The sequence below is a fragment of the Protopterus annectens genome, chromosome 4.part1 (assembly GCF_019279795.1).
Source record: "Protopterus annectens isolate FY-2018-M chromosome 4.part1, PAN1.0, whole genome shotgun sequence".
NCBI lineage: Eukaryota > Metazoa > Chordata > Ceratodontiformes > Protopteridae > Protopterus > Protopterus annectens.
In genome coordinates, this window is record NC_056734.1 from 627,438,043 (window position 1) to 627,457,380 (window position 19,338).

Genomic DNA, 19,338 nt, shown 5'->3' on the forward strand with positions numbered 1-19,338 from the left:
AGCTACAATATACATCACCGCCAGCAGTACAGTCAGAGGCAGTGCTTGTGCTACGACCCCAAAAATCAGTACAGGAACAAATAATAACCAAGGAGAAAGACAAATATTCTGTCTGTGACATTAGAACCAAGTTAAACACAATAAACAAAACTGGGCAAATGTCACAGAGTAAACGAGGCTAGACAAAGTTGCAAAGAAACTTTTTTAGTATTTTAAAGATCATCACAAATTTTGTAACATGACATTTCTTTTTCTTATATTTTCTCTACTTGTTTCTCAGTACATATTGTCTAATATTCTATATTTCCTTCTCAGACAATCAACATTTCTCATTTTTCTCAAGTGAAAAAGCAAACATGATCTATTACTTTCCATTTTCTTTTACTGTTTTGAGACACAAATATTCAAATGTGCACTTGTCTTCTGCAATTGGGGCCTATGGCTGTACACACTTTGCATTTTTTAATCAAAGCAGTACACTCTGCTATAATTTGTCTTCTGTATGGGCATTTAACAGACTTCAGTGATAAAGTGTACCAATAAAAGAATGGAAAGACAGAAGGGGCATAGTAATGCAGTCAAATTACTTGAAAATAATCATCTATGACAGCTCTTCAAGTAAGACAAAGTCTATGCACATCTTTCTAAACAGTGTATTAATGATGTATACTGCTCATGAAGACTGGTACACTAGTCTGGGTCAGATTCCAAAAGAGTTGCTGTCAGTGTAATTCTGCCCTGATTCCAGAATACTTTCTCTTAGTATAAGTGACTTACTGCAGTGCAAGGCCTGTCTATAAACAGACAGACAACAGGGTCCAGAGTCCAAAAGACTTGCTCTCACAGTTTAAATGGTCCCAGTTCAAGCACTGCCTGAGTCCCTGATGCTGGAGGAAGAGGGTGAAGTCTCTAAAATGTTTGAAAAAAAAATGCCAAGGGACTCTATTAATGTTCCTTTGGTTGGAACAGGTCACTTATGTGTACCAGTAATGTGCAGAATGCATGCTCTAAGTCAAGACTGCAACACAAGTGCAAATGAATTTTGGATGTAGCAGTGTTTTTTTCTCTACTCAGTATGTTATTTATAATAATATTAATGAGAGCCGTTTCACATGCAGCTTTACTGTAGATGCCAGAGTTTGATAGAGTCAAAACATGAAAACCTGTGCTTAACTTACTATTAAAAATAAATATAAAAAAACTCAAGTACTAAAATATCTGCTGTCTCTCAAGCACCCTGATGTACAACTCCTAAGGCCACCAAAAAATGGGACAGAATGTGCTGTTTTTAGGCCTTAAATGCCTCTTGAAAAATGCTGTTTTTGCAGCAGCAGGTTAAAGAAGCAGAGTCTGATGGATCATTCTTCTACAAGAAGTGTTTTGGTTCACTGGCACACAACCCATTACAGTCATCAGCAACTCGACTATAATTTGCTTTCTACAAACCCTTATGATTTCACAGGCCACAACAAGGCCTAAGTTAATGGTGTAGCTGGCGTAGTAGGTGTGCATACAACAGAGGTACTTGATAACATTAGAACTCTGACAACCTCTACCAGCAACAGAGGTATAAATGGCCAGGTTTTGATCCTGACGCTATGGCATGTGGCTGGCTGACAGTAACTGACAGTGAAAGCATTATGGCTGACAACCATGTGAACACCCATAATCTACAAACAACAGTAGGTTTGGTAGTTTTCTGTCAACAGATGAGCTAATGATTAGTTTATACCACTCAAAGACTGCTTGTGATACTTCATGCACAGCCCTGAAGTTAGCAAGTCTTTGGTGCAGATGAAGATCTTAACAGAGAGAACTTTTCACGGAAGACTATGCAGGCTCTGGTAACAGCCCAAAGCCATGGTCCTTTGAGCTTGAGAAGCGTGACTCCAAGTCCTTATTCAGCTTTGAAGAAGAGAGCAAACCACAGAATCCTTAAGGCTACCATATTTTCTTTGTTGTCAAAACACCTCAGCTTTTGCTCAGACTCTAGTAAAACTGGATAGCAAGTAATGCAAAATACCCTATGGTTAAGAGGTCATATTGCAAACAAAGGGTTTGCATTTATTCCCTGCAACAGATTTTCACAGCCAAAGAGACAATAATACTTCTCAGTGGTTCAGACACAGGCAGCAAGGAATGTATCATAGAGAATGGAAAAAGCAAGATAAACATAAATAAGATTTCAGCAATCTTTACTAATATTCTACAAACTGTTTTGCCTAACAAAACCAACTTGCTCTCCTGGACAGTGAGAAAGAATAGAACTCTGCTGTCCAACACGAAGAAAAACAGAGGGAAAGGGAACAGATGAACAACAACTGGATTGGATGGATTCTCTACATTAATCACTAGCTGACCACGACTGTCTTGAAAAAGGAAAAAAAAAATGCATGCATTCTTTCTCTTTGGATTCTATCGATAATTACACAATATCAATATGAGCAAACTATGGCTCTTTAGCACGCAAATGCTCCTATGGTGACAGTTACAACTGCAAGCTGTTAAGAGATACTTGGTTCATAGAGTCATCACCGACATTCTTCCTATAAAATCATGAGGTAACATTTACAGCCAGCTTCACCATATACAGCTATACAAATGCATGGAAATGGAAACCACTCGGAGTAGACATACAGTTTTGGAGAATAAAAGGCAGGGAATCTTCAGCACATCACCATAATTAATGGAACAATATAAAGGAAGTGCCTTTACCAAAATAACTGCTTGAAGCAAATAGAAATCCAGGACAAATGCTATCTAATCATTCCTATGACCATTACCAGAACAGTCTGAAAGTTGATGGTACCATACTGTAAGTAAACAACTACTACTGCTGATGCCTCTGAATCCATCTGAGGATGTATAACTGAAACAACTGCTTGAAGGTAACCGGAAAGTAGGCAAACTGCTAGCTAATCTTCCCAATGAATGCTACCAGCACAGTCTGAAAGTTGATGGCACCATACATTAAGTCAATAATTACTGGTGATGATGCCTCTGAATTAGTTTATGAGGATTGTACAGCTGAAAACAGCATATACTGGTCTGGAGGTTTATTTATGAGGATTGTATAGTTGTCAACAGAGTTCATCCCTGACCCTATTCAAACAACCTTGACAACTGGATGGGCAATCATAAATTTACCATCAGTCTGGCCCCCATGTCCCTTATGGATAGAGGCCATCAATAAGAAAAGTATTATCCCAACAACCCCACCTTCAAATCCTTAGCTACCTGCCTACAAACATACCCCCTTGTATGATACTGCGGCTAGACTTATAAGGGCCCCAGTGGTCATTAGCATAGTATCAATCTATGAAATTATACAGGTGCACTAAGACCAATGAAGAACCTTGGTAGCTTACTGAAGAACAAACTGGTATGGAGGAGGTTGAAATCAATGTTGTTGAAGAAATAATGATGCACTAGATCTACTCCATCTGCTGTTGAGACTGAGCTCTCAGAATTAATATACTTCTCTTGGTTAGTGCCACTGGCTAGATATGTGGAAATGCTGTGGTGTCAAATGCTCTAGTTATAACACTGAAGCTGCTACTCATTCATAATGTAGGAACAACTACACTTTGTGTTTTTCATGATTTTGAAAATGAAGCAATTGTATTTACTTTCTTGTAATGTTTTCTTTAAACACATTTGAGGATATGCTAAGGATCAAGGATTAGAGGCCCTTCCATCACACGGATGCAGAAAACGTGCACTGAGTGTGCATGAACATTCTTTGTAAATCTTTTCCAGTGCAGTTAAAATGTTAGCATACTTGTTTTTAAAAAGCAAGGTTAGTGAAGCAAAAATTCTGCAAAGACTAGAATGATCACAATTCCTTTACAAGGTGCATCATGGGATGAACAAAAATAAAACAAATGAAAAATCATGTGGTTATCTACCCTTACCTAGACAGTGGTGTGACAGAGCATCATGAGTAACCAGGGAATGTTTGATGTGGTCAGAGAGCTGACATCTTAGGTTCCAAAAACATAGCATAATAAAAAACATATCCTCATAAGAACATACTGACTGAGGTCAGGATACTGTAAAAGTTTGCAAGCAATACTAAAGATGCAGATCAAATTCTGAGCAGTTGGCTTTACTGAAATCTGCCAGGGTGAACATGAGAAAGGCATTCTTTTGCGGACAGCTCTGTATTGCAGCAATACTATATCCTTCAGAAGACATTTATCTAAATTTAAAATTTAAATGCTGAAATGGAATTGCATGATTTTATCACTGGCCAACAAAAGGAAACCATCTGATTGACTACTTCTTTTAAAATCATTCAGAAGTTTGAAGTCTGATATAAATAATTACAAATAATAACACAGGCACCATATCCATAAGCTCTCTTAACCACAGTCCTACAAAAATACACATGCAAAGATCATGTATGTCAATTAATTTTCAAGATATCCTACAGTACCTGCAGTTCTTTTCTGATGTTTTACTTTAGGACAAAACAACCTTGATTAATCTCTTCTGACCTGTGCTCCTTTCTGACCTGCTCAGACCTCATTTATGAGTCTTCCCTGGTTTTGTGGTGCAAGTTGTAAACAAAGTACAAATTATGAACTGCTAATAGATTATCAACTGCATATATATATTGCACTCTGAACCCCCCTCCCAAAAATGTCAAGGAGATTTCTAAATTACAATCTGCTGTCTTAAAAAATATTTACAATAAGTTTGCACTCCTCTAAGTACATCTTTTGGGATAAAGGCATGACACAGCATACAATCCCGTGTAACACTCTAAAGGTTAGCAGAGTTTTAGAAAACATTTTCTTAGGAAACTCTGTGCCTCGGTTTAATGGATGAAGTCTAACTGTCTTGTAGTGTGACATTCCTGTTGTAGGGTCAATAAAAGTGCTGATTTTCCAGCATCAATGTACTGCTTGGTTTAATAGTGCAATTCATCATCCAAACAGTCGGTACTCCACAAGTATGATTAAATCTTGGCTGATTACTTCAGTTCAGGGTATGCTGCCGTATAGTATGGAATATCCAATCCATTTTTGTTGTCCAACCACCATGGTGGGCATCATTCATCTGTTTTCTGAAATAATCAACTGCGTCTTGCTCAGACTTATCTAATGCAAGGGTCTTTCGAATATAAGCAATATCGTCAAAGGACTGCAGCTCTGGCATTCCTGAGCAAAGCATCATGGAAAATAAGTTAATGAAGAGATTGGCATGCTGCCGGATTGCTAAATATGCTTTATAACATATCTCTTGAAACCTAAAGACAAGAAAAAAAAAACACAAAGTTACATGCAAAATATTTTAAAAGTTCCTGCCCATTAAAAATTACACAACAATTTTCTGAAAACTAAAACTATACAGACTCTTATAAATGCAAATAATCTGAATAGTTAGTGGTAATAAACAAATTAACCGTACTGAACAGATCCAAGAAAGGCAACCTTGGTTAAACCTTACCCAGATAAGAGAACATACGACAAATGATATATAACAGACTATTCTTAAAAAATGAGGATCCCTATTGGGGTACTTCATGGTTTAATATCAGGGGGAAAAAGATTCTTTTTAATCTCAAATGAGACTGCAGGAGATCAGCAAGCAAACAAGTAACTTTGCAGATATGTTAATGAGGTGGGTGGAAATTAAGAGAAACTGTCAAAAATGGAAGAATGAAAAAAAAAAACATTAAGTTCAATGAAAGCAAGTTATTTGTCATTGCCAAATGCTGTCTTGCGCCACACCTGAAGTACAGCAATAGTGGTTACGAACTGTTTAAAAGATGTGCATTCAACTAAAGGACTATGAAAGTACAACACAGCTAGCAGGCTGAAAATTAGGAAAATGGGTCTTCAGTGCATTTAACGTGTTATGTTAAACAATGTCTTTATGGATGATTCCCATCACGTTTTTCATGTCTTTATCCAATTTTCACATTTCTGCCTGTGTGTAGTACTAACCGTGCTGTTTGGTAAAGCCAAATAAAGAACATTGAATCATTTTGTTTACTCCACATTTTAATCACTATTACAGCTGCAATTCAACACCAGTGCAAGGTAAAATTCAGCACTGACAAATGTTTGTCATAACTCAATCAACTCTCCACCATTTGGAATACTTGCAACTCCCTCCCCAGGTTATCATTCTTAAATAATAAACTGCTGGTAAAAAATGGAAAAATGTATAATATTGTAGCTTTATGTGGAGGGAACCCTGTATTATAATTAAAGTTTTTTTAAACACCTTTATTAAAATATTACTTTAGACATAGGCAGCATACATTAATAGATAACAAACCATATTAACATTTTTTCATTTACACAGATTATACATTACACCCTCTCTTTCCTTATAACAACTGTCTTTTAGTCCAATATTACATAAATCACTCAATTCCTGCCTTTCTTTAAACCTCGTGCCGTCTCCTTCTGAACGTCAATCTTCAGGTAATGTTCCCACAAATTCCATTTATTTTTTATGCAGTTTTCTCTTTTCCCTTTTCTAAAGGTCCCTCTTACAGTTTATCTCTTTTACAATATTTAATACTTCTAATACAGTTTGTTTAGATTTTGATTTCTATTTTCTAGTTATTGCTTTTTTGGAAGCCAACAGAATTAAACTTGCGTCTTTACTATGTTTAGACAATTAAGATCCTGTGTCCCAGCTCAAAAGACTAATTTCTTTAGTTATAGCCATTTATTTCCCCAATAATTTTGAGTACTCTGTAGGGATTTTTTTATATCTACCAGGTCATTACACTCCCAAAACAGATGTTCCCAGTTACCTCTTTCTTACCCATCACACCTCCAATTTTTGCTACATAGAGGAGGAAAAATTCTTTAAAGCCTGTTTGGGGTATAAAAATACTTATGCAAATACTTCCAGGAAAAAATCCTAAATCTTCTGGATTCTGTTGCATACTTGGGAGCCATACATATGTCCTCCAGTGTTCCCTTGTAATTTGTCTTGCAGTCTCTCTTCCCAATCTTTTAAACCCTCTGACTGATTCTTATAGTAATCATGCAAATTTTTATATTCCATATTAATTATCCCATTTTAACAGATTAGCCTAAAAAAATCACCCACAGTGGGTCTTTCATTAGGACTCCCTTGTATCTTTCTCTTTGATATCAGTCCTCGACAGGGAAGGCAGTCTCTAACCTGCAGTCCAAACTTCTTGGCGTCACCCACATTACCTTTTTCTCTATAGTTATTTGCTCCCAATACCTTGGCTCCTTTGCCAGTTTTATCCAGTACATTCTGTCCTCATCTTGCCTATGTTCTGTACCCCTACTTGCAGTCATCCCTATTGGCAAAATCTCCTTTCTCCATTCATGTGTTGGGTTAGTTCTTAGAATACTTTCTGCAACTTTATGAATAATATAATTCTGTATGGTCGTTATTCTCCTTAATGACCTGCATCCAAAAAAATGCACGCTGTCCTTATTTCGTACCCCCCCCTGCTTCATCATTGTTCCTTCCCAGTTTAAATTAAAACCTTCTGCTTGTGTTATGCATATGACCTTAATTGTGAAGCTCTAAAACAATATTTCAAATCAGGTTATCCTAAGCCACCTTGTTTTATTGGAAAGATTAACTTATCCTACTTAACTCTTGCCCTCTTTTCCTCCCAGATAAATTCCTTCAACTCTTTTATTATTGTCCAACACTTTTCCTCTGTTGATAAAAATAAGCATGGCCTGTATATAAAATTAAAGGGACTATTACATTTTCACTGCTTGTATCTTAATATTCATATCCATAAATTAGAAATTCCAGTTTCTAAGTTTTTTTTTTTAATTTTTTGTTTATCCTTTTTCCATATATCTTTAGTTGCCAAAACAGAAACCTTTTTAATCCATACTCCTAAATACTTATCTTATCATGTCCACATAAATGTGGGTATTGCTTAACTAAGTCATGAGTGGGCAGATAATTTAAGGCTATAGCCCTGGTTTCATTTTCATTAAAGTCATATCTTGAAAAGACTTGAAACTGTCTCAAAACATTTCACAATACTATGTCCTTTTCTAGATTTATCAAATACAAAATAATATCATCTGCAAATAAAGCTAACTTTTCTTTCCTTTTTTTTAAGCACCTTTACTGAATTATAAGTTGTGACACAGGCAAACTTACATTTATATAAAAATAATCAACCACATTAACAAGTTCACATTTACAAACCTTATACATCACATATCTTCTATATAAAACAATGAATTCAACATTACAAAAGATGTTCAGTTCCTACCTGCGCTTAAACCTCATCCCTCCTCAAACAATTTTCTGCAAGTATTGTTACCACAATTACCACATTTGTCTATGTAATTTACTCCTATCCTTTTCTAAAGATTCCACTTCCTGTTCTTTTATGTTGGTTGCAATATTCACTACTTCAGGTATGACTGGTTTAGACTTTTGATTTCCATTTTCTAGCAATTGCTTTTTTGGCAGCGACCAGAATTAAACTACAAGTCTCACTATATCTAGGCAATTCAGATCATGTTTCGCAGCTTAATAATAATAATTTTCTTAGTTACAATCATTTGCTCACTCAGTATTCTTGAGAGTAGCCTGTACATAATTTTTAAAGTCTTCAAACTCATTACATTCTAAAACCATATGCTAGCATGTACTTCTTTCTTCCCCATTACACCTCCAACATTTGCCAGCTACCTCAGGAATAAATCTCTATAGTTTGTTTGGGGGTATAAAAGCGCCCATGCAAACACTTCCAGGTAAAAATCCTAAATCTTACAGACTTTCTTACATATTTGGGAGCCATACACATGTACTTCCATTCTTTCTTTACAAACTGCTTATCTAATCACTCTTCCCAATCTTCTCCTTATTTCTTAAATTCCCCCATTCATCATTATCCCTTTCCACTTCGAACTGTAACTTTCTGCTTGTGTTACGTACATGAGCCTTAACTGTGTAGCTCAAAAATACTACTTCAAATCAGGTAATTCTAAACTTCTTCTCTTTTGGAGGGATCAACTTATCCCACTTGACTCAAACTCTTCCCCTCCCAGACAAAATCCTTCAACTCTTTATTAATTACTATCCAGAACTTCTCTTGTTGAGAAAAATATACCTGATGTGTATAAAACAAAAGAGACTAAAATATTTTGAAGCTTGTATCTTTCTATCCATAACCACAGCCAACAGCTTCCAATTTCAAAGCTTTTGTATTCTCTTTTGTTTGGTCTGTTTACAAATAACCTTAGCTGCCATAACTTTTTAACCCATACTCCTAAATACTTTGTTTTATCATGTCCCCATAAATATGGATACTGCTGAACCAATTCATGTGTACGTACGCAGATTACAGCTATAGCCTTGTGTTAAGTCTCATTAGTTTTATATCCCTAAAAACCCAGAACTATCCTATAGTGTTTGATAAAACTGAGATGTTCTTTTCTAGTTTTATCAGGTACAAAAAAATTATCTGTAAATAAAGCCAACATTTCTTGATTACCATGCCAATTATACCCTTGAATTTCTGAGTATAAAGCCAACTTTTCCTGATTACCATACCAATTGTATTTTTGAACTTCTGAGTCCCTTATTTTCTTTGTCAATGTCTCTAAATAAAAAAAACAAACAACAGTCGCCCTGCTAGACAGGGGTCCAGGGAGGTAAATAGTGTGGGAAGAAATAGCCAGGGAATTGTTATGGCTAGGCTTGTATAGGCCATAGGGCTGATAGCCTAGTACCAACCTATGAAACATAGGGGGAGAGGACACTCCTATCTGGTTCTTCTTTTCAAATATAGTTTATTACAGCGCAACACTCCCACTTTAATTTTTGCCTCTAATCCCTCACTTATACTCCTAATTAACCTTAATATTGTGTTAGGGAATCCAAATGCTTCCATTGTCCTACTCATAAAATCCCAGCTTACTCTGTCAAATGCTTTCTATGCATCAAGACCCACAAACAATACTGATTTTTTCTTACATCTCCCCTCTGGATTATCATTGTTTTGTTAATGTTGTCATATGCTTGCATCCCATTCACAAAACCACAGTGATCAATATCGACCAACTTAGTCAACACTCTGCCATTCATTTAGCTACTATAAACAAACACTTTGTAATCATGGTTTAAAATTGAAATGGGTCTTCATCCTCTTTCAGCAATACAGACCCAACAGCTTTCTTCCAAGATGCTGGTGCTTCACTTCCTTTTAAAATACTAGTAAACAAAACCTTCCAGACCTTTATCAGTTTCTTTCCTCCTAACCTCCAAATGTCCCCAGGAATACCATCTTTTCCTGGTGACTTTCCTACTGATTGATTATACATCACAGTTTTTTATCTCATCTCCTCCGATCTTAGCTATTACTTTTTGAGCCTCATCTTCCTCTAATCTTGGCATAATTAAGTCTTCCATATATTGTTCCATATTCCTTTGCTTTAAACACATTTTCATAAAATTTACAAACTATCTGGAATACCTATACAAGATCTCTGGTTAAATTTTCTTGTCACAGACTTCCAAAATGTTGCAACAACCCTTTCAATTTTCTGTTGCTAATTTGCTATGATAAATGTTTTTGTGCTCTTAAGTTATCAAAAAAAAAACAGCTGCTTAATAGCAATCTTTCTAAAACCATGCATATTACCCAAATATTCCCTTATTTTCTGTTTAGCGTTCTGCAGTTGTTCACCTTTTTATTCTGCAACACTTTAACCTTTGTCAACCACTCTAAATAATTCTTATTACTTCTTAAGCATATCACTTTCTCTTTTATTTCTACCCTGTTTTTAAACTCCTTTTTCATTTTATCCCACTCACAAGCTATTCATTCTGAAGAAATTTCTATTTTCCCTAATAATTTTCAAATAAATTTCCACTACCCATTCCTTAAACACAATTTTTTTCAACCAGTAGGTGGGAAAAACCAGTATCTTATTTTTACTTTGTTACCCCAAATCTTTATCTTGTTTTTTATTTGTGTGTGATCTGAAATGGTTATTGGATGTGTGCTGAAACTTTCAATTAAATACACATGTTCCTGTGAAATATAATTTCTATCTAGTTTAGCCCAGTTATTGTACCTTGGGGAGTAAAATGTAAATTCTGTCAGAGTCCTTATTATTCCATTCATGTCTTCTATGCCACATTTTTATACATTTCTTCAGAAATCTACCCTCTTTTGTTACATTTTCCCTTTTAGGTCCCCCTGATAAATCCTCATTGTTGCAAATCATGTTCCAATCCCTACCTAAAAGCAATATTCCTTGTTGAAAGACCATTTCTCCCAAAGCTTTCTTAGGCTCTATTACAGCAGTTTTGGTAGAATATAACTATATGTCCAGCTTAACCTTCCTTCCCTGCCAATAGCCCCTTATATACCACAAATCTACCACTACTGCCTTTTTCCCTCTTTTTCACTACTTAAGCCCCTCTAGCAATCAGTATTTTTACTCCTCTCTTTTTGTTTATATCTGTAAGGTCATTGACATTCCAAGATACTATGGATAGAAAAGGCATTATGATAAAACGCTACTGTTCCCACTTATTATATACGACACTTTTTGAATGTTTATTTCCAACTTTTGTCTTACATGAAAATTGTTTGGCAGGACCATCTTTTATACAGTTGTTTTGTTTTGTCTATTTTTGACCTATGTCCCATTTCTCATGACCTTTTGTTTTAATGAAAACCCTTAAAAAAACAAACAAAACAAAAACTAAATGTAATTTCAGAGCACCCTCATCCTCTACAAGCTTAGAACAAACACACAAAACTATGTACATTTTTAACAAATGAAGTTCAACCCTCCAGATAGGGACAATTCCCCTAACTGACGGGAACACCCACAGGCATAACCTAATCTAAAATTAATGTTGTGTTATTGTTATTCTTGTTCAAATCGTTCCATTTTGGTGCCAGCAAAAGATGGGGGATCAACAATATTTTTGTCATAAAGCTTGTTCCAGATTTCACAAAATTAAAAATCATGATTTAGTTTCATTTTTATAAAGATAGCATGTATCTTTCTTTTACTTAAATGAAAAAAGAGAAAACTAAACTCAGCACGTATTCTGTCCAGCATGCAACTGTAAGTAAATACACTTACAAGCTCCATATATTGTCATACAAGGCTATGTGGCAAACTCTTCTAAAATTAGAATTCGTAGCTCATGAGAACTGCAGCGATAGATGTTCACTGATAAAGCAGTGTAGTGAGATTTGATAAAGTAACCATACAAAAGAATTAAACTGGGTTAACTGAGAAAGCAGACTGACTTTGGAAAGGGAACAAACCATCCTTATGTACAGATGAAACATGTAATAATCCCCTTGTGCCTGTTATGCCACAATTGTGCGAGTATAACCAGCAGGCATATGCTCCAACCATTCCTTCCCTGCCATTGAGAATAAGCAGCATGTACACAAAGAACTGCCTTCCAGCTTCAACTAGAATGTATTCCTTTACAGCAAAAAAAAAAATTCTCCCAATAAAGGACAGGCACCAACTACTCAAAATTCAACAATTACTTCATTTTTAAGTCCAAATTTTCTACAAGTCATCTAGGGAATACAACCCTGGAATCATCAGCAGCAGATGGGGTATAGATTTCAATTTAACAGACAATCTGTGATGTCTGCACAAACTGATACTTTTCTTAAAGCAATTACATGCACACATACATACTCACCTTTGTTATTTTTTAGTGCCCTTTTTTGCATTTTTTAAGAATGCTGTTAGTACAATGGCTGCTTTTGGACTTTATATACATGACTTCAACTACCTTACTACTTGTTCATTAATTTCTGTTCTGTTATTCTGAAATAATAAATGCATTTCAACAAACTAGAGCAGCAGAGCAAGATTACAAATTAAACTAAAATGTTTACAATGTACATCTGCAACTATGTTTTATACTACGTTAAACGTGATATGGAGAAAAAACAAACGTAGTGTATATGCATACTGATAACTGTTGCACAACTAGCAAGTTTGGAATCCCAAATGTAAACACATTGTGTAAAACAGCAACATATTCACACAAAGCCACAGTAAGCACACTTGACATTCAGCAGCAGAAAGAAATATCAACTTAGGACAGGAACTTTTAAGCTATGAAAAACAAGCTGAAATTGACCAGCAGACAGGGTAAGGGTACATGTTAAATTACAAAAGAAACTGGCACTCTACAAAATACAGTCTTAGATTCTGCAATGGACAAAGCACATTAAGTTAAGAGATAAAATATTTTTTCATAAAGGTTGTTAAGCATATGTGGAAGTATGCAAATGGCATTATTTTTTTATTAGTCTATGTTTAAGTGATCTGCAAAAAATTAATTGGAACATTAAGCTAGAACAGAACTTCTTTCAGTCTTGACACATTAGCTGTTTATGGTTCCATTTGTATTCAGTTCCTGCAATCTTCTGTGTGTGCGCTTATGTTAGTGGAGTTGGGGGGTAGCTATATGACTCTTGTACATGTTGCTGCAATTTCAGTTTATTTTTTTGCCTTCCTACCACTGACTGTCAGTTGATCCCCACGGTTATCTCCTTGTCCGATGGGTCTACTGAATCTGACAGCCTTCCCTGGACTAACACCAGTTCATTCAGGGCTGCTGAGTAGATTGAGGCTCTCTGGGGCAGTACCATAATGCTGTCAAGGAGCTGGGACCCAATTTCCCACCCTCATGGTGCACTTCCCCACATCTCAGGAATAGACATGTAATTGGTTTGCTTGCATATCACCCCACCTCTGTGGCAACTCAATCACTGACCTCCTTCCCTTGAAAACTATGCCAACTGCAAAGTTCATCCGAGTGAAAGCTGTACCCCTACGGATGTGTAGGTGCACCCACCCTCCCTTGCCAGTACCTACAGATAAGCGTCCTTAAATGAACTCAAGTCATCAACAAAGTGTTTCACCTGCTTAAATGAAGTCAAACAATACTGTGATCTGAATGGATTTTCTTTAGATAGCCAATGCCTGAAGCTATAGTTGGAAAAGCTGCATACTGCCACACATGGCAGCATGGTCCATATATATAAATAAATATATATATATATATATATATATATATATATATATATATATATACAGGTTACATTCACTTCCCCTAAAGCTAATATGACTGACATTCATTTGGCTGAGACCAAATGACTGACACTTCATTTCCCCTAAAGTTCACTTCCCCTAAAACTCATTTCCCTGACAATTAGTACTGGCAGTGTATAGAGCACTGTAAGGCAAGTAAAAGGAATATGTCATTTTCCCCACTGTAGTGCGACCCTGGAGTTAGTACATATAGTTAGGGGGGTGTGGGGGGCATAGCCCCCCACCTGGTTTGGTTTTACTGAACAATATAAAACCAAAAGCAGAGAATATAAAATCAAACTAGGTGGGAGGCTACACTTATAAATTACAAAATAATAAAATTAGAGGTCAGAGCATGTAGGGAAAACCTGAGATTTTCAGTTGTACCAAAGAAGATAAAAGGAACAGACTGCACTGATTTCAGCATAAATAAGCACCTGGACTGGTATTCCTACAGCAGGAATTGTTAGCTGAAAGGGCATATATTGTGTATGCTCCAAACCTGGCTAAGAGAAAGCAACCTGGGCATTTAATAGTAAAGATGCAATCCTACCAGCAAAAGGACTTGAATCTGACAAAACTGTGACAGAAGGACGAAGTACTAAAAATGGGAGTCAGCAGAATGCTTCTGGAGAATGACTACTCATACACCAGGCAGAAGAGGAGTACATTTATTCCACTTGTGAAGATGTGAGGTACTGCCATCCATGCCAGTGAGAATAGGGCAGTGCATGTGTAACATATACTAGCATAGTTAGCTGGAGTTTTGTAAACAGTTTTGTCTCATTTGACTATCACACAGAGTTGTACAGATGCTTGTGTTAAAAATGCATCAACAGTGTTATTAGAACTGATTAAGTGTGTATGTTTAAACAAAGAATTCTGGAAGGGAAGAGTAGAAGTTTTTGAAATGGTTTTATAATTTGCAAATACTGCAACAGATCTTAGCAAAGCTGTGTGTATATTGTACCAAAGTCAGCTGATCAAATATGATGCCATTCTATAACCAGCACTGAGAGGATGGAACTCGCACAGCAGCTTGTTTCATTTTCTTTGGAACCCAATATAAAAGATCTATGACAGTTATCACAGTCAGTCAGTTGTTGTTGTTCAATTCAGTCTGTTAGAAGCTCATCACTTTGCTTGTGTAAGTAAGCATCTAATCTTGCCTTGCTGGAATAAGTCAGCTAGGGAACAGTTATTCTTTAGACAGTCAGGAAATACAGTGAAATCAGTTAAGTACTGTTTTTCTGCATCTGTTTGAATCTGTCCAACTGTGTTATTTTTTTTCTCCTGTAATTGAAACTCTGATGTTTATTGTATTTAGGTACATAGTATTCTCATGTTTTATATTTTATCACTTATTATTAAATATTTTATACCTTTTATTGTGGTTGGTCTTTTAGAGAACACTTTTAAAATCTTGATAGAACTTGTGCTCATTTTAGTGATGCCTTGGATGCTCCAAAAGCCTGGCTGATTTGGTTACACTCTGCCATTTATGTTATTATTGATTTTACTCAGTATAATTAAGTACCCTTGTAACAGTGACAGTGGTTGACTGGTGGCAGCAAGGTTACCTTATAGTCTGGGCAGAAGGGGTATAGCTAGTAAATCTGCACCAGCCTTTCCCAGGGAGGAGGGGGGGTGAGAGAGAGAGAAAATCAAATACCCAGGTGTGGGTGTGTCAGCTACCTGGAACTGGGGCATAGTGCTCCAAAGTGAGTCTTGTTTGGGATCTGGAGAGACAGAGTCCAGTCCCAGGTTTGGAGCAGGTTCCATGTGCGCTCTTGGAGGAAACTGTGTTTGATCCATAGAGCTGCATTTAAAATACTGTGCAAGTTCATTCATGCTCTTAGTGACATTCCCTCAATGGTGTCATGGTGGTAGCGAGAATTGAGGCTCCATGATTACTGGTCCAGGGTAAAGAGAGGCCGTCACACCACTATTCAGGGAATGTCATAAAGCAGGCATGAGATTCAAACTGCTGTGCCCTGTTAACTTCAAAATATTCCTCCCTGGGGGGACAACATCATTTTTTGATGAAGTACATGCTAAGGAGGAAATACAAAAGTTTGCCCAACAAAAAGTCAGCTAAGAAAGAGAAGGAGATTCTGCTTCTTATTCTTCTGATAATAAAGACCACAGAGAGAATGTGCCAGTGAAACCTTTTCCAATGTTTCAACATAAAATGCTGGAGAGAAGAAAAGGAGTACGAGAGTTGACTGGAAAAATTAACAGAACATTGGAAATGAAGCAGAGACAGGATTTGGGAGATGGAAATGAGCAGGAATAAAACCAGTGACTTGGAAAATGGCAAATGTGGGATTACAAAGTAATAATTATATTTGTAAAATATGACACAAGAAAATCTAGAAATATTGGACTGCTTTGGACTGTTGTACTTGTGGGGGATTCTAAAGCATATACCCTACTTCGTGTCATTAATGTTCAGAAAAATTCTTGGGGAGGGGAAGAGGAGAGAGAAAGTTAACATAGTAAAACAAAATTCCTTCTTAATAGCAAATGAAAAAATAATATTTAATATTATAAGGCTTTTTCTAGCAAATAAATGTATGCTTAGTTGCAATTCTGTATCTGGTCCTCATGCTTCCATGCAGACAATCTGATAGAGAAACTGGCTACAACTGGGTAAAGAGAAATTGGCTAGGAGATAATGTTCTCTGAAAGTATTCAGATGTTTTTCCAGTTGGGAGAGCTATAAAGATAAGATAAAATAATAAAAGCACAGGCTGCACCATTTGTCTTAGCAAAGATAACATTTCTTTTAGGTTAACTCAAGTTTCTGTGTGTGGCTGTCAGTTTGGAACATTTGTTCTTATTAAGAGGGTAACACTTCAATATTTGATAATGTACATAGTTTTGTGTGTTAGTATTAAGTTAATAGGTTTTTAAGGGAGTATTGGGGTGTTTTTGTTTGTTTATTCATTTGAGGGCTTTCAATAAAACAAAAAGGTTTGTATGATGTGACAGTCTCAAATGGGTATGAGAAGAAACAAATGTATAAAAGTTTAACCTGCCAAACAATATATACATGTAACACAAAACCTGGAACTAGACATTTATAAAAAAAAAATGTTATACATAAAAGGTGGGAATAATAGCATTTTAATACAATAATGCTTTTTGTAATGTCTTTAAATGTCAATGGTCTTGCAGATAAATTCAAAAAAGAAAGAGTAGAGAATATTAAAAATGTACAGTGCGAACAGCTATGCTACAAGAGATGCACTTGGAAAGAATTGAATATGTGAATTTAATAAAGAAATTTTTCGGGATGGTTACTTAGCAGAATACCTGGGACAAAGGAAAACAGGAGTACTTACATTAATTGCAAGAAGAGCTCCAATAGTGATAGAAGAGGATAAAAAGATAATAATGGTAGATTTGTAGTACTAAGGGACTACTGGCAAGGGAAGAGGATTACACTGGCATGTATTTACGTTCCACCTAAAACAGCTATAATTGAGATCAAGAAAACTCTGGGAGAAATAATCAGCTTTCAGCAAAGAATATTACTTGTAGGTGGGGGCTGGAATTTGATTTGTCTTGGGGGCCCGGAAGGGAAAGTGTAACACAGGAGGTTAGACTTTTGAAGAAATTTATGAAAATATCTGGCATGGAAGATGTGAATTCAGTACTAGGAGTTCAGAGTGAGTTTACATATTATTCTCCAAGATATATAAAAAAACTGGGCTTGGCTAGACAGAATTTACATTTCACAGGAACATGTGCATTTAATTGATGGTCTTGACATGTACCCAGTAACTGTTTTAGATCATGCACCAATAATAACTAAAATAAAAACACAGGGTAATGAAATAAAAATGAGACACTGATGCTTTCTTACCTAACTGGTGAAGAGAAAGGAATGTGAGGAATTTAACGAATGGGTAGTGGAAATTATTCAGGCATATAAAAGATGGAATTTTTTTCTGAAAACATAGCTACAGAGTGGGATAAAACTGAAGTGGAGTTTAAAAACTGGGTGGAAATATGGTTAAGAAGTAACAATTTATTTACAGGGACTGACAAATGTTTAAGTATTGCACAAGAGGAGGAATGTCACAAAACAAGAGGAGGAGCAACTGCAGAATGCTAAACAGAAAATAAGGGATTATCTCGATAATATGCATGAGTTTAGAAACACTGCTGCTAAGCAACTGTTTTTTGATAATAACCCTACAGCACAAAAACTTTTAGCACAACGACTCAGGCAACAGAAAGTAGAAAGGATTGTAACCAAGCTTAGGGAGCTTATAACAAGGAAGGTAACAAGAAATACTGCAGAGGTTTTAGAAATATTTTAGAAATTCTATTAAAGCCTATATAAAGCAGAGAAATATGGAAGTCAAGAGAAGGTACAAATGTAAATGTTCACAGTAGAATTAAATATGCTAAGATTAAAGGTAGATGAGGCTCAATTACTAACAAGATAGGAGGAGATGAGGTGATAAGGGTGAAGTATAATCAATCTACAGGAAAGAACCTAGGAACAGATGGTATTCGTGGAAGTTTGGAAGCTAACAGGATAAAAACTGACAAAGATCTGGAAGGTTTTAACAGTATTTTAAGAGTAGAAGTACCAACATCCTGGAAGAAAGCAGTGGTAGCTGTAATATCTAAAGAGGGTAAAGATCCATTAGATCCAGCTTCATATAGGCCAGTTTATTACTAGACCATGATTATAAAGTGTTTATGTCTATAATGGCATAAAGAATGACAAAAGTGATGCCAAAATTGACAGATATGTATTAATGTGGTTTTGTGGAGGGGAGGCAAATATTTGACAACATTAACAGAACATTGATGATCCAGAGGGATGCAGAATGTAAGAAAATACCACTGTTGTTGATGGGTCTTGATGCAGAGAAAGCATTTCACAGAGTAAGATGGGACTTTATGAGCAAGGCAATGGAAACATTTGCATTCCCTGACAAAATTATAAGTTTGATTAAAAGACTATATAAGGAGTCAGCAGCAAAAATTAAAGTGGGTGGGGTCCTCTCCGATAATTTCTGCTTCAGCAGAGAAACCAGGCATAGGTGTCCTCTTTCCTCTTTGTTAATTGCATTACATTTAGAACCACTGGCAAGAAAATAAGAAACTCAGAAATTCAAGGATATAACTGGTATGGTAGTCAAGAAAAATTGGCTCTGTTTGCAGATGATATTTTACACTTGACAAAACCAGAAAAGGACATTACATTGCTGTGGAACATGTTGATTGTTTCTAATCTTTT

At 36.0% G+C, this 19,338-nt stretch overlaps 1 protein-coding gene across 1 annotated transcript in view; it reads right to left on the bottom strand.

The window, feature by feature from the left end:
- Positions 1–4,092: 4,092 nt before the first annotated feature.
- PIK3CA (phosphatidylinositol-4,5-bisphosphate 3-kinase catalytic subunit alpha) overlaps positions 4,093–19,338 on the bottom strand; it is a 1,902,358-nt gene continuing 1,887,112 nt past the window's right edge. The window contains exon 31 of the mRNA XM_044070443.1: positions 4,093–5,254. Within this exon, the coding sequence (XP_043926378.1) occupies positions 4,984–5,254 (271 nt within the window). The 3' untranslated portion in view covers positions 4,093–4,983. The remainder of the gene's footprint in view (positions 5,255–19,338) is intronic.